Genomic DNA, 26,060 nt, shown 5'->3' on the forward strand with positions numbered 1-26,060 from the left:
TACACATCGAGTCTCGGGCTTTCTCTGTCTCTCTTCTTCATCACATTGCCAATAAAAGCCGAACTTCAATTTCAGCTTATTCCCGCTTACATTTCCATCAAGGTACATGCACTAACACACGCTCGGAACGTTCGTGTCTCAATTCTTCATCGCATAAATCAAACCACGGGAGGCCACAGCAGTCAGCGGTTAGGTCTTGGTTTCCCAAAACCAGGCGATAAACGCTTGACAGGTCGGAGCAGCGAGGTACAAACAAGCCAGCGACGAAAACTGATTGAAAAGTCATCACACGGTATCGGGCGAAGGATCGGGTAAATTGCCAAACAAACCCCACCTGTTTAAGTTAGACCGATCGGCTTTCAATCTCGGCTAAAAGTTAGGCGCTGGCAGCATTTCAATGTAAAGAACTGTAGCAACAGTTCAGTGCACAGAAGTGCAATGGGGTCTTTTTCTCACTCCATTTTCTGCTGCTTGGCTCTCCTTAGCGCACCTCTTCTACTAACCCTCCTTGACACCGGCTCTCTTCAAAGAATAACATGGTCCTGTCAAAAGATTAACGCCCCACGAAGGCTTTGGATCGCTGAAAAGGTTTGGTTGATATCAAAACCTGCCACACACATTAAAAGTGGATATTGCATAAAAGCAAGCAAACATATCTGCTTTTTTCTCTGTTCCCTTCGGCCTTTCAACGACACCGTAGGTACTGGATAATTGGTGAGTGCACGATCCATGCATTGCATTGTGTACGATAGGCAATGAGTTTTTAAACGCTGCCTTTACGTTCCTCTTGGCACAACACAGGCTACTGCTTTGGCGACTGCCATGACAAAACCAGACCTGGTCTTCTCTATGCTCTGCGAGGTAACACAAGAGGTACAACAAAAGATACCCACTTAAAACAGAACTATAGGACCGAAGAACGGGTAGTTTTAGTGAGGGAACTATTATTCCGAACTAATCTTGAGGGAGGGTAGATAGAGTAACACTAACAGTCCGGGTGGGTTACAAAACGGCTAGGGGGTGATTGTTCCCGAAAGGTTCAGCCTGTACCAGGCGTCCAGAGTATAAGAGATCATAAAAAGCTTTCGGGCGGGGATGTAGCTCAGTCGGTAGCGCGCTGGATTTGTATCCAGTTGGCCGCTGTCAGCGTGAGTTCGTCCTCACGTTCGGCGAGAGATTTATTTCTCAGAGTCAACTTTGTGTGCAGACTCTCCTCGGTGTCCGAACACCCTCGTGTGTACACGCAAGCACAAGACCAAGTGCGCACGAAAAAGATCCTGTAATCCATGTCAGAGTTCGGTGGGTTATAGAAACACGAAAATAACCAGCATGCTTCCTCCGAAAACGGCGTATGGCTGCCTAAATGGCGGGGTAAAAAACGGTCATACACGTAAAATTCCACTCGTGCAAAAAACACGAGTGTACGTGGGAGTTTCAGCCCACGAACGCAGAAGAAGAAGAAGAATAAAAAGCTTTACGAGTGTACAGTAATACCAACACAGCGCAGTGTCAACAAAGCCTTGGATTTGTGTTACTTCATTACACCAGCTGGAACTGCAAGAAACTGCTCGCCCCAGTTTATTTGATACTTTATATACTGAGCTCTTCGAGGTCGTGTTTGGTGTTGATTTAGTTGGTTCTCGGATTTTCACGCGCTGTCAAACTGTCAGGGTAAGACAAGGGTGGTTGAAGCGATGGAGCTACACACTCAGCAGTTCTAAGAATGTTGGTTTTGAGTGAATGTTCAAAACACTTTGTCATCCTTTTTCTTTTCTAGAACTCAGGTGATCACATGTGTTCTAAATTTTCAAAAAGAGAGATGTTTTGATCTCATTGTTCAGGGTGTCTCTGTTGAGTGATCACAAAAGAGAGAGGACAACCGAAAAGATAGAAGCAAAACGAAAGGCAGATAAAAATAGAGCCAGAGAAAAAGGAAGATGACTAATTAAAGGACAGACATAGAGACAGACAGACGGACTGAAACCGCCACCAAAAACAGACAGACAGACAGACAGACAGACAGACAGACAGACAGACGGACTGAAACCGCCACCAACAGACAGACAGACAGACAGAAACAGACACAGAGTCATAAAGAGAGAAACGCTGGTAAAGAGAAAAGTCGCGGTATAATTCATAAGCATGTACACGTTCAATCCTTGAATACAAGATCTGCTTTTATAGCGACAAAAGTCATTTTGCATTCAGACAGGAGCAGGGAGCAGGGGGGGGGGGGGGGGGGGGCCTAAAGCTTTGGGAGAACTTTTTCCAGGTTCTTAATATATCCTTAGTCTATCTACCTATAAAAACACACACACACATACACAAAGGCTTTTCACACCTAGCGTTTGTATTCAACATTCATGGCGCCACCCTTTGAACACAGAACCTTGCGTCGGTATAAGTAAGCGGTCGACTATGAAGGCAACGTTAGTATGTGCCATAAACAACCATTCAAACAGATAACACTGTTTGCAATGTAACCGCTAAAGGCAGGTAGGAATAATTTACGACAAAATCAACAGCAGAATTATCCAACCACCCAAGAATTTAAAAGGAAACTTTTCTCAAGAGCGGTCTTCACCTGACAATTATGCTCGCCCCAAAAGGAAACCTCGTCCGAGTGCTTTCTTATCTTTATACTACTTTCTATGCTCGTGAGTGGAGTCTTTTCAAGAAGCCAGGGCACTTGAAGCTTGTAATAAATGTCACTATGAACAAGTGATAGGGGTGAGAACAAATCAAAAGAATTCCTGATTGTTCAAACACTGACGTAAAGTGCAGTAAAAACAGATTTATAAAGACTTGGTGGAGTGTTAAACCTGATTCGCTGATAGTTGAATACCTTTCAATGCGTACGAGAATTGTGTTAATGCTATCATTGTCTGTGAAAATGTCTGTGTGTCTGTCTGTGTGTCTGTATGTTTGCCTGTTTTTCTCTGTCTCTGACTGCCTATCTGTCTGTCTGTGTGCCTGTTTTGTGTGTGTGTGTGTGTGTGTGTGTGTGTGTGTGTGTGTGTGTGTGTGTGTGTGTGTGTGTGTGTGTGTGTGTGTGTGCGTGCGTGCGTGCGTGCGTGCGTGCGAGTGTATGTCTGTGTGTGTGTGTGTGTTTGTGTGTGTGTGTAAATGAGTTGTGTGTGTGTGTGTGTGTGTGTGTGTGTGTGTGTGTGTGTGTGTGTGTCTGTCTGTCTGTCTGTCTGCCTGCTGTATGCCTTCTTCTGTGTCGATGTCTTTCTCTGTGTCTGTCTCTTTGTCAGTCTATTGTTTAAGTCTGTCCGTGGGCCTGTTTGTCCTAATGCATGTCTTACTGTGTATTCTTGCACATCTGTCTCACTGTCTTTGACGGCAAAGGGTCCATTCCGGAAACAGCATTATCATATCAAACACCTGCACATTCAATCAAACTCATCTTTCCTCAGAAAATGTCCACCCGACATATCATCCACCTGCAATCCGGTGACGGCTCACCTTAAAGCTGACACTAACAACAGCACACACATAACCTCGCACCACCAGGTCAAAATTAACCACTAGAGCCGCTAATAACCTACCCTACACAGTCAAGTATTGTTCAGTTGTTCCAATCTTTGTCGAAATGGAATGAACCCTCATCAAACACTCATTTGGCCTCGAATAGATCAAATGCAGTTACGAGCTTAGCTTGGCAAACATTTGCTCTCCGAGACTGGGCGTCGGGCAGCATATCGCAGCAGTTTGGATGGTAATTAAAACATAGGAGAGCTGGCTTTGATGGTTGAGGAGAGTGTTGTGAGAACTAGAAGTATTGTGTATTTAGATTGTTCCTCGATTCACACGTTCTTGTTTATTCATGGCAGGGGGGCTGTACCTAAAGCCGCGTACAAATAAAAACGGGTAGGCCGCGAACATGGTGGACTTTAACTAACCCCTCACACACTCAAGAAGGTCTGTAAAAAAGGTCAATGTAATTAACCGACCTATTACTCAAAATATGGCACAAAAACAATATCCATGCGACAAAACCCAGAGGCAAATCTTCTTATTTTGCGCGAGAAAAATCCACGAACAAGAGAATGAAAATGATAAGGAAATGCAGATTAAGCGTAGTCAGTGGACAATTAGAGGCATGTTTTGTTAATACGACAGGCACAAGACTACGTCATTCATGAAACGTTTCATACACCACAAAGTGTCAAACAGCCAACCAAAGCATCGACACTCACCTTCCTCTTCTTCCTTTTCTTCACCATGTAACCGAGTGCCGAAACACTACGATCACCTCGGGAAGCGAAGTGCAATCAAACAGGATTGAAAATGTTAGGGCTAATTTCTTAGCCCTATAAAAACTGTTATGCAAACCCGAAGGTTTCCATGAACATACAGACAATCGGAAACTACCACACCCTATCACAAACAGATTTCCACAAACCACGGGTGTTGACTTTAAAGGCCAACAACTCGGGTGCAGAGTCTGCTGTGAAAGGAGCGGTAGCCTCCCCTGTCACAATCGCCCCCGTTTGAAATGAACTTCGTCCCGAAGTTCCGAACCGGGAGACCACTGTCCATCCCAAGTTCGCAGAATGGTAACAGCACGAACATGTTCAGTGGTCATATTATGCCATTACCTGAACATATCATGCCGAGTCCCATCCCTGCTCGCAAGCGCCAGATGTAACCGAGTGCCGAAACACTACGATCACCTCGGGAAGCGAAGTGCAATCAAACAGGATTGAAAATGTTAGGGCTAATTTCTTAGCCCTATAAAAACTGTTATGCAAACCCGAAGGTTTCCATGAACATACAGACAATCGGAAACTACCACACCCTATCACAAACAGATTTCCACAAACCACGGGTGTTGACTTTAAAGGCCAACAACTCGGGTGCAGAGTCTGCTGTGAAAGGAGCAGTAGCCTCCCCTGTCACACCCATAATCATACAAAAGACCTTTCTAAACAAAAAGAAAAAAAACAGAAACCAGTTTTGGTAGTAAACTCTTTATCAAATTTTCCGCAGCCTGTCGCTGACTTCTTCAGGATAGCATAAGGAAAGGCTTTTCTCTCAGTATTGTTTGTTTGTTCGTTCATGGGCTGAAACTCCCCCGGCTTTTACGTGTATGACCGTTTTTACCCCCGCCATTTAGGCAGCCATACGCCGCTTTCGGAGGAAGCATGCTGGGTATTTTCGTGTTTCTATAACCCACCGAACTCTGACATGGATTACAGGATCTTTTTCGTGCGCACTTGGTCTTGTGCTTGCGTGTACACACGGGGGGTGTTCGGACACCGAGGAGAGTCTGCACACAAAGTTGACTCTGAGAAATAAATCTCTCGCCGAACGTGGGGACGAACTCACGCTGACAGCGGCCAACTGGATACAAATCCAGCGCGCTACCGACTGAGCTACATCCCCGCCCTTCTCTCAGTATGATCAGTGAGGCTAGAAGGGCTACCACATTCATATGGTTGGCATTTTCGTGGTTGCAAAAGACACTCGGCGGGGGAACACCATGTGTCGCTAGTACAGCGGTTAAGAGGACAGAAGAATTTCGTTTCGCTGGTCGCACCGGTTCAGAAGTGTCGATCAGATAATACCAGCTGCCTCACTTCTGCTGAAACGCATCAGATACTCAGGCCACAACTCAACACATCATAAACTTTAACTGCTTCATGCATTTTTCTCCTCTAGGCGGGTTGACCAGCCGACTGAAAAGTTGAGTCGGCCTGATGTTTGGGTCGCCATCTTGAAATTTCTTTCGTCTGCTCAGTCACTCACTTACCCAATTCAAGCCTGCTTTACGGCTTTTTAAACTTGATTTTTAAAAACATTTCAATGATAAATAGCGCCTAAAGATGTCAGAGCATACATCGATTACACAAGGTAGGCATATTTTATGACTATTCGAATATAAAACGCGACCGAAGTCACTTTCGTCAGAATGACCAATTCTACGAATTTCGTTTCTCTTGGCGAAGCGAATTTCTGTTCGTAGAGATCGGAAGTCACGTGTACTCAAAAAGGTGTGACGTTTTACAACCGAAAATGCCAACGAAACGAATGTGGTAGTGCTTCTTAATCTCTAATGTCCAGCCGTCTACTCATCTTTTCCCCATTTGTGGTTCAGTCTGGTCAGCAGAGCTAATTAAGATTCCCGGTGACCGATTCACACTAAGCTGCTACTCTCTCAAGTCCTTTGATTACGTACGTTTGCGCTGTTGATGTCGTAGTTGTTGTTGTTGTTGTTGTTGTTGTTGTTGTTGTACGTTTGCGTTGTTGTTGTTGTTGTTGTTGTTGTTGTTGGTGGTGGTGGTGGTGTTGGTGGTGTTGTTCGTTTGCGCTGTTGTTGTTGTTGGTGTTGTTGTTGTTGTACGTTTGCGCTGTTGTTGTTGCTGTTTTTGTTGTTGTTGTTGTTGTTGCTGCTGTTGTTGTTGTTGTTGTTGATGTTGTTGTTATTACTGTTGTTGTTTTTCCCTTCATAGTCACAGTCTACGCCAATATACATATATATATAATTATGTGTGTGTGTGTGTGTGTGTGTGTGTGTGTGTCTGTGTGTGTGTGCGTGCGTGCGTGCGTGCGTGCGTGCGTACGTGCGTGCGTGCGTGCGTGCGTGCGTGCGTGCGTACGTGCGTGCGTCTGTATGTCTGTGTGCGTGTGCGTGTGTATGTGTACGTGTGTCTATCTGTCTGTCTGCCTGCCTGCTGTCTCTCTGCCGGCTATCTATCTGTCCTCATTAAACAAGGTCAGCTTAAACAAATATTCAGGGACTCCTTCAGAATTTAATCAGACTCGTTCTACGTGTTTATATTCCTACTCACGATAAAGCCTAACAGTTACGGGTCTAAATACAGAAAATCGTGAAATAGCCGAAGACAGCATTAATGAGCACAACGATACACATTTATACTTTGAAAGAAATGTCACGGTTTAGTTCCACTTGGAGGTAATTTCTGATTTATCGAGAGAGTTGTTTATGATCCTTTGACGACGGGCGCAGTGGCGAGGTGGTAAGACGTCTGCCTCCTAATCGGGAGGTCGTGAGTTCGAATCCCGGTCGCTGCCGCCTGGTAGGTTAAGAGTGGAGATTTTTTCGATCTCCCAGGTCAACTTATGTGCAGACCTGCTAGTGAATTAACCCCCTTCGTGTGTGTACGCAAGCACAAGACCAAGTGCGCACGGAAAAGATCCTGTAATCCATGTCGGAGTTCGGTCGGTTATGGAAATACAAAAATACCCAGCATGCCTACTCAACGAAAGCGGAGTGAGCTGACTATGCTCTCAGAGTATAGTGTGGGGAACCCAAATGGGCAAACGAACTCACACGTAACCAGAAAAATTCTGGAACGCTGAAGAAGAAGAAGATCCTTTGACGGGGTCTGAATTTACGCTAGCAACCCATGATCTCTAACTGTAACTTCATCTGCATAGTAAATCTCCCTACTCACCGGAATCTAGCGCCCCAAGAGACAGATACAAGTGCCCGGCATCAATTATTCAAGAGTCTGCACGCTACCTGCCTGGGCGTATATTATTGGCCACAGTGTGTCGCGCACCTAATCAAAGACAGATCAAGCGTGAATTCGGTTACATCCCTCAGGATCAGGTAAACACAGGTGAATGAATAGTTGATGACACAAACGCACTCCCTGGGCAGAGTGTTTAGTAGGATTAGATATTTTGAAGAAAAAATATCCTTACGGCTTGTCTTTTGGTGAAAGATTGGTTCATAGCTAGCATCCTGGCTTCAGGAATGTTTAGTTATTCCATCACTCCGATTGAGTTTATGAAGCAAGTTACTTCATCATTACATTAGGTGCAAAGTTACTTCATCATAGCGATAGCCTGTAAGTTAGTTACTTCATCATTACATTAGGCGCAACGTTATTTCATCATAACATTAGCCTGAAAGTTACTTCATCAGTGTATTAGGTGCAATAATCACTTCATCATATTAGTAGCCTGCATGAAGTTACCAGACCGTGTTTTACCCTGCGAGTTGCATCATCATTAATTCCCCAAAGGGATATTTCAGCGCAGCTCAGACGCGCGTAAGTCTTGATGACAGGAAAACTCGTAATCATTCACCTCTGGCCTTAATCAGGCTGAAAGTCGTTTCTACATTCTCTTAATCCTTTGGGAGCTGTGACCAGCTTAACTATGTCTGGCATTTTGAAGCAGCTAGGTTGTCTCCCTTGTTCGGTTTTCTATAGGGGCCTACTCCATTGTGTGAATACGACATAATAGGATTTAGGTTTAGTCTTTGCTGATTTCTTGATTTGACTTTGCTTCTTGCGGCTTGCACAAAAAAGGTTGTATCCTTGGGTGAGTTATTCTTCTTTGTGCTTGTTTCTCAGAGCTACAATAGTCCAGCCGTCATAAACAGGCATTGTCATTTACATTGGTCCTGAATAGCTATATAGGTTAAAGGAACATGACAAACCAACAAGCAACCGCCCAGCAGTGTCATTTTTCGCGGCTTTCCATAAACGTGTGATATCTTCGAGTGAGTTATCCATTCCTGTTTGTGTATGCTTTTGAGAGCTAAAATGCTTCAACACAGACCGTCATAAACTTGTATTGTCATTTATATACAGAAAACCAGCACACTGTTCCTTGTTTAGTTCCCAACTCACCAGCCTACCCTAAACGCCTTTCTCCCTATTGTATCCATCAAAACAACATCCAACACCTTCCCCCTTCCCAGTAACATCTTGGCAGTCAGAGAAATATCATGTAAGCACAAGCACCGTGCTAGGGGAAAAATGTCTCAGCGTCAAGTCGCGTTGGTCAGTCCAGAAAAGCCCGGACTATTGACCTTTTGAGCAGACCAAGACTAAGATCGATCAGGTGAGGTAAGCCAAAGGATTGTAGGAGACGGAAGACAGGGAAGATTGACATTTTGCCCATTCACGCAAAAAAGCCAGACAGTCAGAGGCAATGTGACCTAGGTGAGGCATTTTGCCTGCAAGCACTGACAAATTCGGTTCAAAAGAGGAACATCAACCCTTCAAAAGCAACGTGACAAAATCTGAAACAAAACGTTAAAAGACAACATGGTCGCATGTGTGGTCTGTGATACGACGTTCAACAGTCTGACTTCGTAAATTCAATCAATAACATTTCAGTCTGAGAATAGTCAGAGACTGCTGACCTTTCGAGCAGAACAAACCTTAAGAGCGATCAGGCGAGGTAAGCCAAAGGATTGTAACAGACAAACAAGTCGCGTAAGGCGAAAATACAATATTTAGTCAAGTAGCTGCCATTTTTCAGCAAGACCGTATACTCGTAGCATCGTCAGTCCACCGCTCATGGCAAAGGCAGTGAAATTGACAAGAAGAGCGGGGTAGTAGTTGCGCTAAGAAGGATAGCACGCTTTTCTGTACCTCTCTTTGTTTTAACTTTCTGAGCGTGTTTTTAATCCAAACATATCATATCTATATGTTTTTGGAATCAGGAACCGACAAGGAATAAGATGAAAGTGTTTTTAAATTGATTTGGACAATTTAATTTTGATAATAATTTTTATATATTTAATTTTCAGAGCTTGTTTTTAATCCGAATATAACATATTTATATGTTTTTGGAATCAGCAAATGATGGAGAATAAGATAAACGTAAATTTGGATCGTTTTATAAATTTTTATTTTTTTTTACAATTTTCAGATTTTTAATGACCAAAGTCATTAATTAATTTTTAAGCCACCAAGCTGAAATGCAATACCGAACCCCGGGCTTTGTCGAAGATTACTTGACCAAAATTTCAACCAATTTGGTTGAAAAATGAGGGCGTGACAGTGCCGCCTCAACTTTCACGAAAAGCCGGATATGACGTCATCAAAGACATTTATCAAAAAAATGAAAAAAACGTATGGGGATTTCATACCCAGGAACTCTCATGTCAAATTTCATAAAGATCGGTCCAGTAGTTTAGTCTGAATCGCTCTACACACACACACAGACACACACACACACACACATACACCACGACCCTCGTCTCGATTCCCCCCTCTACGTTAAAATATTTAGTCAAAACTTGACTAAATATAAAAACAGAGGAGACGGCCGACAGCGTGTCTCTTCGTGCAGAAAGAGAGACAGCCAGAGGCATGGTGACCTAGTGAAGGAACTCTTTTCAGTGGCCACATAGACATTATTTTCACAAGAACACCAACCATCGAGGAATAGCGACGTGACCAAGAACTGCAAGAATAATTCCACTTTACGAGGTAAAAATATTCTCTAAACTTTTTTTTACAAAACATTTTCAACGTTAACAGTCGTATCGCATACTGTGATAACATCATTAATAAAACAAAACTCAGTTGAGGGCAAGTCAGAAACCACTGACATTTGGACCAGATCAATTAAGAGCTCAAGACCCCCCCTCGATCAGGGGAAGTAATGCGGAGTATTATAACAGATTACAGACAGAGAAGACTGACAGCCTCTACCTTCACGAAGACAAACCAGACAGTCAGAGGCAAGGTCACCACGCAATGGCATTTTGTTCTCGAGTACTCACAAGTGTGGCTCAAGAGGGATTATCACACATGCGGCAACAGCGATGTGACGAGAAAAATCCCACTTTACCAAGACAACAGAGTTCTGCCAAAACAGCTTCTCCCCGTAAATTCAGATCACATCAAATTCTGCCCAGGAAATCCAAAGGAATGCAAGGCATGTTTGCGTGTTACACCATCATCATCAAGGAGTATATCCGTTCGAGGGATATGGTTAGGCCAACAAAAAAAATAGGTGTGGTTACGGTAACATAGCCAAAAAATATAGGGTAGGTAGGTAGGCAATCACTTTTCTTTTTTTTTAACTTTTTTTTCTAATGTGTACAAATTAAACCTACTTGACAGGGAAATAGGTGTGCGACTCGGGCGCTTTCGCTTTCATTGCGTTTTTTGCATTCGTTTTTTTTTTTTTTGTTTTTTGTTGACAAATGTAATGAAAAGTTATAGGATCGGCCCCTAAAAATAGGGTAGGTCGGGTTACCGTAACCACACCTATTTTTTTTTTAGGCCTTACAGTAAGAACGTAAATATACCAAAAGATAGAAAGAACACACACACGCACATGCAAACAAGTACGCACGCACGCACGCACACACGCACTCAGTAACATACGCACATACACACACGCACGCACACACACACACACACACAAACACACACACACACACACACACACACACACACATTTACAATCCATCACGTGCTTGAAGGCATGCAACTACCCACAAGCAAGAGAGGGAGTAACAGAGACAGGGAAAGAGACTCACAAACACGGACATACACAGTCCGAAACAACAACACACGGCAACCCTAAAATCAGCAAAACAGAATAAGTCTGTGAACCATGTACACAAACCAATTACTAGGCGAAAACTTTCATCTTCATAACAAAAATTCAACAGCACTCACGCAAGAAAACAGAACCCCAATAATTGCGAAGAATGGATGACAAAAAGCAAACCAGAATAGCTGTATCAATAACGATCCACACGTCAAAGTCAGCGACAAACAACAACAACAACAACAACAACAACAACAACAACAACAACAACAACAACAACAAAACAGAAACAAATCAACGAGCCCCGACTGGGATCGTAACACTTACTCCAAACAAAAAAGTGGTTCAAAACTTACATCCACAGCGCTCCTCATGTCAAATTCAGCGATCTTCTTGTTTGGCCCAGTGTCGGGATCGGTGGTGACCGCCCCATCCCCCCGCTGACTCTGTATGGCCTGCTGGACGGTCTCCTCTGCTACCTCCTGCACAAGCACATACACTCGTTCGTTTGGTGTTGGTGGTTTTTTTTGCGACTGGTAGATCATGCTGGGTGCGATGGAGGACATATTTCAGAATGAAAAAAATAGTAAATGGCGAAAGAGAGAAAGCAACGGAATAATTACCCCGTGCGTGCGTACGTGCGTAAGAGAGATAGCAACGGAATAATTACCCCGTGCGTGCGTACGTGTTGCGCGTCTCTCTCTCTCTCTCTCTCTCTCTCTCTCTCTCTCTCTCTCTCTCTCTCTCTCTCTCTCTCTCTCTCTCTCTCTCTCTCTCTCTCTCTCTCTCTCTCTCTCTCTCTCTCTCTCTCTCTCTCTCTCTCTCTCTCTCTCTCTCTCTCTCTCTCTCTCTCTCTCTCTCTCTCTCTCTCTCTCTCTCTCTCTCTCTCTCTCTCTCTCTCTCTCTCTCTCTCTCTCTCTCTCTCTCTCTCTCTCTCTCTCTCTCTCTCTCTCTCTCTCTCTCTCTCTCTCTCTCTCTCTCTCTCTCTCTCTCTCTCTCTCTCTCTCTCTCTCTCTCTCTCTCTCTCTCTCTCTCTCTCTCTCTCTCTCTCTCTCTCTCTCTCTCTCTCTCTCTCTCTCTCTCTCTCTCTCTCTCTCTCTCTCTCTCTCTCTCTCTCTCTCTCTCTCTCTCTCTCTCTCTCTCTCTCTCTCTCTCTCTCTCTCTCTCTCTCTCTCTCTCTCTCTCTCTCTCTCTCTCTCTCTCTCTCTCTCTCTCTCTCTCTCTCTCTCTCTCTCTCTCTCTCTCTCTCTCTCTCTCTCTATCTCTCTCTCTCACTCACCTCATGTTTGCTAAGAGCGTAGTGGACCGCACTCTTGACCAACAAGTCAGTGATGACCTCTCTCTGCGTGTCCTTGTCCAGTGCCGAATAGCTGACCTCTTTCTGCAAGCCCTCCTTCGTCGTCCTGATGACCCGAATGGACTTCTTGGTGTCCGGGCGCTTCACCCTCGGCCCATCTCCGCTCTCTTCATCTTCTTCCGTCAGAGCACCTGGCGAGGTGAAAAACATGAGTATGCATGGTTGGCAAAAAGGTCCGAAAGGAATTGTTAGACGTTGTGTCGTGTCTTATGTGACCGGCTGGAGCTGTGTGAAGTCGTTTCAGTCCAACTTTGTTTGCCATAACACCAATGACCTTTTGGGGTTAACTCGAGTGGTTGCTTGGTTGCTTGGTTTATTTGCACGCTTTTACGAGGGGCACTCATTATGTTTTGCAACCTGGGTTTTCTACAAGACTTACAGCCAATCTGTCTACTCCAGATTTTGGACGAATCCCTCCTCAGATTGTACACATTGTACCATCCTCTTAAACCAGCTGTCCATGACACCCCAACACGTTGACTTGGGTATGTCAAAATTAACGCCCTCGGGAATACTCGGGCATCTTTGGTGTTCTGGAACTGCTTTCCCTTCAACTGCCTCTTGGCGGAAGGTAACAAAAACCAGTCACAGGGGTCTATGGCGTAAGAATATGAGAGATAGGTGACAAGCTGAGCATCATTGGCGGCTGGAAAGTCAAGAGTTACAGCTGATGTGTGCGTGCTTGGTTTTTCGTGATTGAGCAGTAGACCACGGACATCCGTTCGGGGACGTCGTGTGCAACATACCAGAAAGAAATTAGGCAAGCAGAGGCTGACATACCAGTCAGCAGTTATCGGTTGTCTGTTCTCAAGTGATATGGTGACAATGTGGTCGGATTTTGCAAAGACATACGCTATCACTTGTTAAGGCAGTAGGACACACCTCCCTTCCCGGATTTAGAACGCGTTTCGTGTCGTAACAGATTATCCACTTATTAGCCATATCCGTATGCAAAATAATGAAATAAACATTAGGAAATGGCAGAAGTTTACAACTATCGACATTCTCTATCAGTGCAATAAAAAACAATCGTTAGAACTTGCATTTACGACATGTCGTGCGTGAGAACGTGTCAGTAAACAAGCACTTCTTGCCTGGCTGAAGAACCCTACGAGTCAATCTAAAACAGACAAGTAATGGAAAGCAGTCTGCGGATAAACATAACAAACTGCTTATGAAAAAGTGTGTTCATCCCTGCTCTGGATAGTAAAAGACATCGGACTGATGACAACGTGGCAGCGTTCACGCGAAAAGATATTTTTCAGATTATCGCTTCTACATTTTATTGCACGTACTTGGGGCAGATCTGAATTTCACACTGGAAGATGACAAATTGGTCTTGTGAGTTGAGAACCACATTTATCAGGTAACTTACCAAACCGGAGTGTTTGTGTGTGTGTGTGTGTGTGTGTGTGTGTGTGTGTGTGTGTGTGTGTGTGTGTGTGTGTGTGTGTGTGTGTGTGTGTCAGTGTGTGTGTGTGTGTGTGTGAGTGTGTGTGTGTGTCAGTGTGTGTGTGTGTGTTTGTGGGTGTGCCGGATTACCACCATTAACGCACCCTTTTGGACTTTTCTACGTAACCTTACTATGCCTGCTATGACATTCACGAGGATTATTGTGATTCTTGGACAATCGTGTGCCTGTGCTGAACTTGCAGGAAGACAAACGGCGTCGGAACGGTATACGTGCTGCCAAGTGTGCACGCCCAGAGCGCAGTGTGAACCGAGAGGGAGTGTGTCATTGTGTGGAAGTTTTGCTTGATTGATTTATTCATGATTTAATTTGCTTTTTGGTTCAATAGAAAAATCTGTGTACGTTATACTTTGTATTTTGTGGTGTGATTCGCCCGAGTGCGAGACCCCCATCCCCGAACGCCTCTGTGGGTAGAATTGTATACTTGTGTGAGTAACGTGAGTGTGTAGATGAGTTCAACGCAACAGCTAAGTTTCAGCCTGACAAAGAAATTCTAGTGACACAGCTAAGGGCTGTACTTGTTATTTCTCTATTAAAATAAATGTTTCAAGATCTTTAGGCCAATAAAAACAAATTGTCTGTTTCTAATAACATGGGTAAACAAAATAGGGTAGGTAGGTAGGGATTTTTAATTTTTTTTGCCAGGATAGAATTCTTGAAAATAACTAAATGACACAAAGAGACAAGACTCGCTATAGATAGATTGATAAACAAAATTTAAAAAATGTGACAAAGGATATAAAATGATTGTTTTACCTGGTCTGGAATCTTCAGTAGTAATTGCATAAAAAAAGTCTGATATATCAATTATCATGTTAACTTTTTCTTAAAATGGGTGCGCTAAATCCTAGTCTGTTTGTTTTTAATGGACTAAGCAATCCTTGGACTGACAGAAAAGATGTATTTTAAAAATGTCCAGTTGCTTAAAATTACTTATTTTTCTAATTGGAAGAGAATATGCACTCTTTTGTGTTCAAATGGGTAGGGGGCGGGGGTAGTAAAAGGATCACAGTTCAAGATTGTGCGCGACAAGAGGTGTGTTTCTTTTAACTGTGATAAAGAGCGAAAACTCAACTTGGTATCTAACACTATTTCTGAACACTGTAACCACATTTGCACTTTTAATTTATTTATTTCTGTCTTCCAAGCTTTAAATTCAGCTAATAAAATGAGTAAAAAAAATGGGTTTTTTTCTGAATTCACCAGTTAAATCACTGTATGTTGCATGTTCTATTTTGCTTCCCTATTTCTGTTTTTAAGTTTTGATCATCTGACTACCTTGCTTGTCTATTTGGAAGATAATATGCACTCTTTTCTGAAAAATGAGTAGGGGGTGGGGGTAGTAAAAGCATCACAGTTCAAAATTTTGCGCGACAAGAGGTGTATTTCTTTTAAAATTTGTGAAGAGGGATAACTCAACTTGTTATTTAACACTATTTCTGAACACTGTAACCACTTTAACACTTTTAATTTATGTTTGACTGTGTTCCATGCTTCAAATTGGGCTTCAAAAATGGATACATACGGGTTTTTTTCCAAATTCACCTGTAAAATCTTTATGTTTGATGTTCTATTTTGCTTCCCTATTTCTCTTCTTCAGTTTGTGATCATCCGATTGTTTTTTTGTTAACATATTCACAATAAAATATCACAAATTCTTCAGTAGGGTTTGCGTGAAAAAATCTCATACCTATGCTCAAACTTCAGTCGTTATCTCAAAATTTTGCGCGACAAGCTCTATTCATTTTGTTTTTTCCTGATAAACAAAACACTGAACTAACATAAAAAGAAACCGTTAAAACTGCCTAACCACTTTGAAATATGGCCTCAGGTGTATACTCCAGCCTTAAGAAGCAATTCTGTTTCTTTTGAATTGTGCTTGTGGGTTCTCATTTAGGAAGACCCACACCTCCAACTGTTGTTTCTACTTTGGGTCCTCTTGGTTTTTCCATGTTTGGTCTTCGGTTACGATGTCCCAAACGCGAGGAAATCTCCTTCCGTCAAATGTTTATAGCATATATGGTTGCACCAGTCCACCCTACCCCGCTTTTACTCTCCACTAAGGTTATGGGGCACCCAACGGCCATAACGTTTCCTCACGCCACAGCAGCCGTGAAAACTACAAGTGAGACTTCCCGATTAAATCTTCATTCTATCTTGTATTTCAGCGTATATAATTTTTGGGACCTTCTCAATCAGGGACTATACTCTGGAGACGTTTTCTGGGGTAACGATTGTTGTCATTCGACCACAACGGTCAACGTTTTTTTTTAACGTCCACGCGCCAGTAATAAACTATCTGAACCACCTGAAAACAGTGGCTTTCGGTTGAGATTGATTTCCAAAACAGTATTTTAAACTTAAAAACCAGTCTCGAAAAGAGTTTACCTGGCAGTAGCCATAAAACATCATAGCTCGAAAATCTCTTCGCGAAAGGTCAACACTGCTTGCAGGAGACCCATCACCCTTACTGGACATTTTATCGCATTGAATGAAAACGGTTGCACGGAATCAAGTAATGTTTGTTGTCATAAGTCCTCCAAAACCTGGCCTTTGATGTAATGAAAAAAGCAAAGTAGTGACTTCATTACTTTGCCCAGGTTGCAAAATATAATGAGCCCCCCTCGTATAGTTCACTGTTAACTCATTAGTGCTTGTGCATTCCTTTGCGTGTGCGCTCGTCAGATTTAAACGGTTGTTAGTGTGTTCGTTGTTTCATGCGACTTGTGCAACCGTTGCGAGAATTGAGCACCGATAATCTGACCAATCACAGAATCTATTACGTTGTTATCCCATCTTGTTTGAATTACAATAACAACTTTAAACCCTATCAGAGCTGGACCTAGTGTATGAGAGGGAGGGGCTTCCATAATCAGGCCGGGGTACAGATGATGGCCAGACCGGGGTATGTTGTTCAAAATTCAGCGTTTGAAAGAGGTATTTAAGCTCTCTTCGTGAGGAAAAGGGTTCATTTCACGGCCGGGGAAGGGGTTCCGGAAACCAGGGCTATGGTGAACGAAAAGGTTACCACCCAAACGGGTAGCTACCCGCAGTGTTGGATTGGTTGAAACTGAGATGTGTTGTTATGTCAACGAATCAGAACCCTTGGTTTATTCTATTCCGTTTGGGTGGCACCCACTTTCAGTTCGTGCACCTCACACCAGGACCCCTCCCCCCCCCCCCCCCCCCACCCTGTCTACACTCACTGAACTCTCTGCCAGGCGGCATCCCTCTGTAGAAAGTGTATCCGGAAAGGCTCCCCGGGGTGAGCAGCATGTTCTTCATCAGGCGGTAGGGCTGCGGCATGTTGGACAGGTCCTCGTGGAACAGGTGTCGCCGCAGGTTGGGTAGGAACAGGTTGTAGTGGAACAGTGACCGCTCAGTCAGGTAGCCTGCAGACAGTGGAGATGTCTGTCCTTTAGATAAATGGTGTTTTGTGCATGCATGAATAATGAATGCAACGTTTGGTAGTAAACCAGAAGCTATCAACACAGAATCCCAGGGACAACAGCACAGTCACATGAAGACTAAGTTAACACAGGCACAGACACACAGACAGTAAGACAGACATAAACAGACACACGCACACAAACACACACACACACACACACACACACACACACACACACACACACACACACACACACACACACACACAAGCAAACATACATACACAACAACTGACCTTTACTGACGACGCTTTCAAACACCTGGTCATCCCAGTTTCGTGTCCAGGTGGAGAGATATCGCTTAGCAGAGTAGCCGGGTCGGATCTGGCGCTCCCACTGCTCACGGCGACGGTGGATGAACTTGAGGTAGATCTTGTGGTCGTCGCCGTAGTCGTGGGTCTTCTGAAAGTGGAAGTCACTCTGTTAGCTTGAGATGCTGCGAGGAACAAATCCTTATGGACATCGTCCAACTCTTGAGGCTTTTTCCTCAAAGACACATGATTCGCTTATTGTGTCGATCGATTGACATACTCCCTCTATCTATCTATCTATCTATCTATCTGTCTGTCTATCGTCTGTCTGTCTGTCTGTCGGTCTGTCTGTCTGCCTGTATGCCTGTCTGTCTGTCTCTCTCTCTGTCTGTCAGTCTCTCTCTCTGTCTATCTGTTTGTCTCTCTCTCTCTCTCTCTCTCTCTCTCTCTCTCTCTCTCTCTCTCTCTCACACACACTCTGTCTCTCTTTTTCTCTCTCTATCTCTCTCTCTCTCTCTCTCTCTCTCTCTCTCTCTCTCTCTCTCTCTCTCTCTCTCTCCATAATCGATTAACAAATACCATCTAACCCAGCAGCTCGAACACTAAGGCAAACTCACCTTGGCCGTGCCGCCATACTCCAAGATGGATTTAGCCAGATCGTCCACCGTCTTCAGGACGATGTCCGTCTCGTCCTCGACGTAGGACGAGTGCGGCGAGAAGGACGAGTTCAGCGGGTGGTGACGTCGTCCTGTCCGGTGGTGATGATGATAATCCAGCACGTTCGTCTTGTTCGCCATGTCCTCGGAGAAGAGCAGGAGCGCCCCCTTGCGAGTGGTGAAGGTTTTGGGCAGGGCGATCTCGGAGCCATCGCGAGCGGAGCGCGTGGAGATACGAGGAATGTGGGTCTCTGCGAACTGGAGGTAGCCTGGCTGGATGGGAGGCAGGTAGTAAGGCCTGTCCGCTGCGAAGTTGTAGTAGTCCTGCAAGCATACAAAGTGGGTTTTATGGGTCAGATTGTTTTTACTGTTTTATGTTCTTACGTTTCATGTTGTATGTTGTCTGATGCTGTGTTACACCACACCTGATTTTCTCTCCTTGAGATAATAAAGTGTTCTATGTCTATGTCTGTCTATCACTCTATGTCTATCGTTTGGGTTGAAAGTAGGAGTAAACTTGGTCAACAAAGGTTTTCGAGCGTCACTGCAGTGTCTTTGTGGGTCATTTTTTCAAGAATCAATTGAACTTGTCAACCGATGTGCGTTCAGATTGTGCACAGGGTTATAGCAGAATACCTACAGCGTGAGCTAAGATTATACATGGGAGTATCTGCCACTTAACGTAATGTGGCATCCTAGTGTTTACGTAGAATTGGAGACCAAAAAAATATGTGTGAGGTTACATTGCACGCAGACATGTTTGAGACTATCTGCGATGTGAGTTCGGATTGTACACACACACAAATATAAGACTCCCGATAATGCAAGTTAGGACTGTTCATATTAAAATCTGAGACTCCCTGCAGTTCAATTTTCAAAACACAACACAGATATGTTTTGACAACCACATTTGAGGCGTACCTATAACGTGAGCTCAGAATGTTTTGAGTATTTGGGATTACCTAGATTGCCTGATCATGCTGATTAAAGAAAAGCCTGAGATTCCCCACGGTTTTGGTAAGGACTGGACATAGTTATAGAGGATTGAGACTATCTATTGCGTGAGTTTATACATACTAACACTGAGATATTTAAGATTCCCAATAGTATTATGTAGGACTGGACATATATAGAGGATTGAGACTCTCTATGGTGTGAGTATATACTTACACTGAGAATTTTGAGACTACCAGTACGTGCCCTACAGTGTGAGTTCAGACAGTACCCCGGGGCACTCTGACACAACTTAGTTTATTAGCGCGAGTGTCCATTGTTTGTCGCCGAGATAATCGAGATTACCTAAACCATGCATTGCCTGATAATGGCTCCGGTGAACAGTGAAGCGATTGTGCCGTATACTTTTAAGGGCTTGTTCATAAAAAGGTTGTGTCGTGTTAAACGCCTTTTCAATGGCAACTTTTTTCTTTGGGGTGTAGGCTACTTTAGCCGATCCTGAAGAGCTTTATTGTCTTTTACGATAAAAGTTGGGAAACGTTTGTACAGTTACTGATCTATACGTGTTATAGCAGCCAAAGATAGATCATTTCCCGGATTCTTTCGAACATTTTGGACGCTGATGTTTTTTTTTCTCTCGTGCATTAACTTACAATGTGGTCCCTGTTCTACAAGTAAATACCAGGACAAGGACGCAAATAATATTGATCAACTAGTTCTCCGAATATAAAGATGATTTACCCCAGGGAAGACAAATTCTTCCAGAGAATATGCAAGTTCTTGTTCACACTATTGTTAACTTGGTCAATAAATACTAGCAGATAAGAACGAAAGCACGAAGTGCGTGTCCTAGCTGCATTATTGTCAATTGTTTCATGTCATGTATTTTGAAGACAATTGTGTTTGAACCAAAGCACGAAGCTTTGAGATGCAGAAGCTTCAAACGATTTCACCCACAGAATATTGGCAAAAGGTAAGAGGTCAGGTTCGAACATTCTCGGCCTGCTGGGGATTGTGATTGATCCTTTCGAACAAGAAGCTCGGTCTCGGTCAGGAGAAGAAAAGGGTTGTGAGCTAGTACTTCAAACAGCAGATAAGTAATATCACAGTGAATAACTGAAACTGGTCAAGGCACAAGCAGGAACGAAGGGTTGGATTGAGGGAAGAAAGGAAGGACGGAAGACAGACAAACAAAGAGCAGCACGAACAATCCAAAGACCTGAGAGAACCCACAAAGTTGGTTGTGTTTTCACCAAACATCCATACCCTCCCGGCCTGTTCATCCTACACTTTCAATAAGACTCCTCGCACAGTTAGCCTTTTCAACCGTAATTCATCTCCCATGAAAAAATGAAACCCCCTTATCACAACAATTCACTAGCAATTAAGAGATAATCAAACAATTGCACATCCAATAACCACAGAGATTATCTCTGTGCCAATAACTACTGCTTTCAGAAAAAAAACAAATGCGGATACTAAAGCCGTGGGTCACAATTAATAGGCTATAACTCGGGTTTAGAGATCACCAGTACGTGTGTTACGCGTGATTGTTCTGAAAAGTGACTATTACATGATTGTTCTGAAAGTCTACTATTTATTTCATCGTAACCATGTAAGCCCTCATACGTGATTGTTCTGAAAGCTTACTAATTTACATGATTGTTCTGAAACTCTACTAAAGGTAAACTTGCTTCACCCGTGAAATGTTGTCAGATATGGAACAATATGTATACCCCAGCCCAACGAAGTTGGAGGGGGTATACTGAATTCACTTTGTCCATCTGTCTGTGTGTATGTCTGTATATATATGGAACAATATTTTGATACAATGATACTAAATCTTTAGTGATATTGATATTTATACCCCAGCCCAATGAAGTTGGAGGGGGTATACTGGATTCACTTTGTCCATCTGCCTGTGTGTATGTCTGTATCCATCTCCAGTTGTTTCACTGACATCAAGAACTGGATGACTGAGAACAAGTTGAAGCTGAACAGTGAGAAGACAGAGGCCCTTCTCGTTGGAACACGACAGAAGATTGCTTCCCTCACTGTGACCGACCTCCAGCTGGATGACGCGACTGTTCCATTCTCCCCTGCTGTCAAGAGCCTTGGCGTCTTTCTCGACTCCACTCTCTCCATGCAGACACACATCTCCTTCATCATCAAGACCTGCTTTTTCCACCTACGACGCATCGCCTCCATCCGTCGCTACCTCACCCACGACGCCTGTGTCAAGCTGGTTGTCTCCCTCATCTTCAGTCGTCTGGACTACTGCAACTCCCTTCTGGCTGGCCTCCCCGCCTCATCCATTCATGGCCTACAACGAGTCCAGAACGCTGCTGCCAGGCTGACGTTGAGGAAGACGAAGCGAGACCACATCACCCCCCTACTTCGCTCCTTGCACTGGCTCCCTGTCAACACCCGAATCTCCTACAAACTGTCCACTCTGGTCTACAAGTGTCTCAACGACTCTGCTCCCGAGTACCTTCAATCCGTGTCCGTCTGTAGATGTTAGTTTCTTTGTTAGTCCTGTGTTGACAACTCTTCGACAAGCGCTTAGAACTGTACCCACGGAATACGCGCTATATAAGCTTCATATTGATTGATTGATTGATTGTATGTAAATGGAACAATATTTTGATACAATGATACTAAATCTTAAGTGAAATTGATCTTTGTACCCCCGCCCAATGAATACAAACTCAACAAGTAATACGTTTCATACATTGAACATGTCTGCTTTATTGTTCTCAACTCAAAATTCAAATTGAATGTCCAAAGACAAAAATTATTTATAATCTTCCAAAAATGTAATGATTCTTCTTGAGTATTCCCAACTCAAAATTCTAATTACAGGTTTAAAGGGACACATAGAAACTTTTGATTTTCCCTCTTTGCCATGCTTACTAATAGGTGGCTAGGTCACCAAAATGGATCGAAAGGAATGGCAAAGAGGGAAAATGGAAGCTAAGTTGTGCCCCTTTAAAGACGAAAGGCACAACAAATAATTTTCACAAATGAAACTTTTATTTTTTTTTATGAACTAAAAATTCAAGTGGAGAGGGGATGAGAGACGTGAGGAGATGGCCGGGGTTGCGAGATGGGTGGGGAGTCTGGGCTATAAAGTTCTTGCACGCGAGACAATATATTTCTTTTTTGTGTGTGGGGGGGGGTATTTTGTTTATCAACTCTCTCTCTCTCTCTCTCTCTCTCTCTCTCTCTCTCTCTCTCTCTCTCTCTCTCTCTCTCTCTCTCTCTCTTCTCTCTCTCACTCTCTCTCTCTCTCTTCTCTCTCTCTCTCACTCTCTCTCTCTCTCTCTCTCTCTCTCATAAAGGAAATGAAAAATGGCTTTGCAAATCTGCAAGAGGAGGTGCGGGAAGTGAGAGAAGAAGTATCGGAAGTGTGGCGAATGAACAATGAGCTGAAAAGTGAGAACGATGTCTTGAAAACGAAAGTGGAACGTTTAGAGGCAAAGACCGATGATCTAGAATGTAGGTCCAAAAGAAACAATGTGATGTTTTACGGACTACCGAGGGAGGAAAACGAAAAATGGGAAGACTGTGAAGCTACGGTGAGAGAGCTCATTGTCGACAAGCTTGAGTTGGCAAGAGATATCCAGTTTGACCGCGTGCACCGGGTCAGTGCAAAGCCAGACTCGCCAGTCATCGCTAGATGCTGCTTCTACAAAGACAAGGAGCTGATTCTTAAAGCAAAAAGAAAGCTCAAAGGCAGCAACATCTTCATTGGTGACGATTTCTCTCAACGTGTGGGAGACATCAGGAAGAAGCTCACTCTACATCTGAAGGCGGCTCAGAAAGATGGCAAGAAGGCGACAATGATATACGACCACCTAGTCATCAATGGGAAGAAATGTGTGGTTGATAAAGACGATCGTCTGCATGAACGGAAATAGGGTTTCGGCCGGCCCCTCAGGAAAACTTCAGCTAGTAAGTTTTTGATTTGTCCGGGGAATCATAGTGCAAAGGGAACACATACAAAAGTGACACCGGTTTTACAACGTGTAAGGGAAGCTCTTGCCAATTGTTGTGACAGTGTTGTGACTGGGGCTAAGCAGTATTTCGCACGTGAGAATAGTGCGGACATCCGAAAGACACCGGTGTTATCTGTAGTTTTGGACAACGCCGAGCGCACGTGGAAAAACGGACTGTGTTAGCGATAACAATGTTGACGACAGCGTGTCGGCAAACTGTGACAGTGAAAGCAGTGCGAGTGTGAGTGACACAGTGGGTCGGGGGTCAGATAAGAATCCTATTCTGGTAGTAAACCTAGAAGAAAAAGATAAAGTCGAGCACGCAACAAAAGTTAGTAGCTGTAAAGTCACTCGAAGTGTGAATAAGCCCTTTTCTGTTTTACAGTGGAATGTTAACGGCTTGTACTCCAAATTAACTGACACAGAATTTATAAATTATGTAGGGAGTTTCGATTTTGTTTGCCTTGTAGAAACGTTTATGGATGAATTCACGTCAACTGTTTTTGATGGTTATTCACTTTTTGTTAAATCCGCAGTGAAGTTTACCAAGCAGGGCCGACGGTCAGGCGGTGTATTGTGCCTAATAAGAAATGAGTTTGCTCCCTTTGTGCGTAAGCTTGTAAAAAATGTTGAATGGTCTAAATTCATTGTTTTTATCCTTGATAAAATCCTCTTTGGAATTTCTAAGGATATTTTGTATGTGTGTGCTTATGTTCCGCCCGAGGGCTCGCCGTATTACTCGTTTTTTGATCTGGATAATGGTGTTTCTCTGCTAGAAGAATGTTTGACTGAGTGTTTGTTGACAGAAGGTGATGTTTATGTCGTGTTGTCGGGTGACCTGAATAGCAGAACAGCCAATATGTCCCAGCCTGTATTACAAGATCATGATGTTTTTGATTTATTGCACAAAAGTCAGTCAGTTTGCGGGAATCGAAAATCACAAGATCAGATATTGAATAGTTATGGTAAATATTTGTTAAATATGTGCACTGCACTTGGACTGTGTATTCTTAATGGTGTGTGTAATGGGGATTTGCAGGGCTGTTTTACCTACATGTCAGAGAGGGGGAGTAGTGTTAATGATTATTTTTTGCTGTCTAATGATTTATTTGCAATTACTCTGTCTTCGAGCGAACTGTTGGTGGCTGGCCGGATTGAGTCAGATCATATGCCAGTTGAATTGCATGTTACGTTCCCATGTGATAATGTTTATCATGATATGCGTAAGAATGCAGACTGCTTTATTGAAAAGTATGTGTGGGATAGCAGGAAGGCAGGAACGTATGTGAATTTGATGTGTGCAGATGATATGTGTGCAAGGTTAGAGTCTGCCCAAAATATGATTGAAAATCAATCTGATATGAATGAAGCTTTGGAATTATTTAACACTTGTGTTAAAGAAAGTGCTGACTGCATGAAGAAAAGAATTTATTTGAAGTCAAATAATCAATCGGATGATTGGTTCGATCAGGAGTGTAGAATAACCCGAAAAAATGTGTGGAGGTTGTTAAGCAGATGTAATCAGCCTGAAGACATTCACGCTCGCAATGTTTATTGTTTAGCCAGACGGGAATATAAAAACATGTTAGAAAGAAAGAAAAGATTGTATAATGATTTGACATTACAAAAACTTATTGACTCTGTAAATGATCAACAAGAATTTTGGAATATAATGCATAAATTATCCTCAAAACGAAAACAAATAAAGAACAACATACCAGTTGATACCTGGTTTCAGCATTTCAAAGTATTATTGGAAAAAGATGTAATTGAGGCTGCAGAAATAGAATATGAAGACGATGAAGGTATTTTGAATCGTCCTATTTCAAAAGAAGAAGTGTTGATTGCAATGAGAAAGTTAAAACCTCAAAAATCTGCTGGGCCTGATGGAATAATAGAACTGTTGAAAAATGTTTTTTCTCCAGGGATTGACTTTTTGGTACACTTGTTTAATTTTTCCAAGGGTGTATTTCCAGAAAGTTGGACAGAGTCCATTGTTATCCCTTTGTTTAAGAAAGGCGATGTGAATGATCCAAATAATTATCGTGGAATTTCGCTGTGTAATGTTAGTAGCAAGGTCTATAGTACTGTGATTAATAACAGGTTGCAAGAATGGATTGAATGTAATAACAGTACGGGGGAATATCAAGCTGGTTTTAAGAAGAAAAATTATTCCACTATTGATCATATGTTTACACTTTTGGCCTTTGTACAGAAACAATTTTCTTTGAATCGTAAGCTGTATGTTGCCTTTATAGATTTTGAGAAAGCGTTTGATTCCATCAATAGAGCTTTGCTCTGGCCAATTCTGTTAAAAAACGGTATAAAAGGGAAACTCTTTAGGTGTGTGAAGAGTATGTATGATAATGTAAAAATAAAAGTGAGATGTGGAGCAAAGTTTACGGATTATATTAATTGTACATTTGGTGTTAAACAGGGCGATGTATGTAGCCCAGTTTTATTTTCTCTCTTTATTAATGAATTAGCACTTGAGATAATTGAGAATGGAAGACATGGTGCCACATTTACTGATGATTATTTGGAATTGTTTATTCTTTTGCTTGCTGATGATTTATTGTTGTTATTAGAGACTGTTGTGGGTCTGCAGAATCAGTTAAATAATTTACGCAGGGCAGTGTCTTCT

At 43.0% G+C, this 26,060-nt stretch overlaps 2 protein-coding genes across 2 annotated transcripts in view; one reads left to right on the forward strand and one right to left on the reverse strand.

The window, feature by feature from the left end:
• The window catches only part of LOC138959318 (uncharacterized protein KIAA2012-like), a gene marked incomplete at its 5' end in the record, with an annotated part of 67,553 nt that extends 48,765 nt beyond the window's left edge, over window positions 1-18,788 (reverse strand). Inside the window, 5 exon segments of the mRNA XM_070330742.1 lie at window positions 11,637-11,762; window positions 12,560-12,768; window positions 17,315-17,500; window positions 17,794-17,959; window positions 18,426-18,788. Coding sequence (XP_070186843.1) covers window positions 11,637-11,762; window positions 12,560-12,768; window positions 17,315-17,500; window positions 17,794-17,959; window positions 18,426-18,788 — 1,050 coding nt within the window.
• Window positions 18,789-22,762: 3,974 nt separating this feature from the next.
• LOC138953582 (uncharacterized) lies at window positions 22,763-23,338 on the forward strand. The gene has a single exon (XM_070325434.1). The coding sequence runs from the start codon at window positions 22,763-22,765 to the stop codon at window positions 23,336-23,338; it is 576 nt and encodes a 191-aa protein (XP_070181535.1).
• Window positions 23,339-26,060: the final 2,722 nt, after the last annotated feature.

This window comes from Littorina saxatilis, linkage group LG2 (assembly GCF_037325665.1).
Source record: "Littorina saxatilis isolate snail1 linkage group LG2, US_GU_Lsax_2.0, whole genome shotgun sequence".
NCBI classification, from domain to species: domain Eukaryota; kingdom Metazoa; phylum Mollusca; class Gastropoda; order Littorinimorpha; family Littorinidae; genus Littorina; species Littorina saxatilis.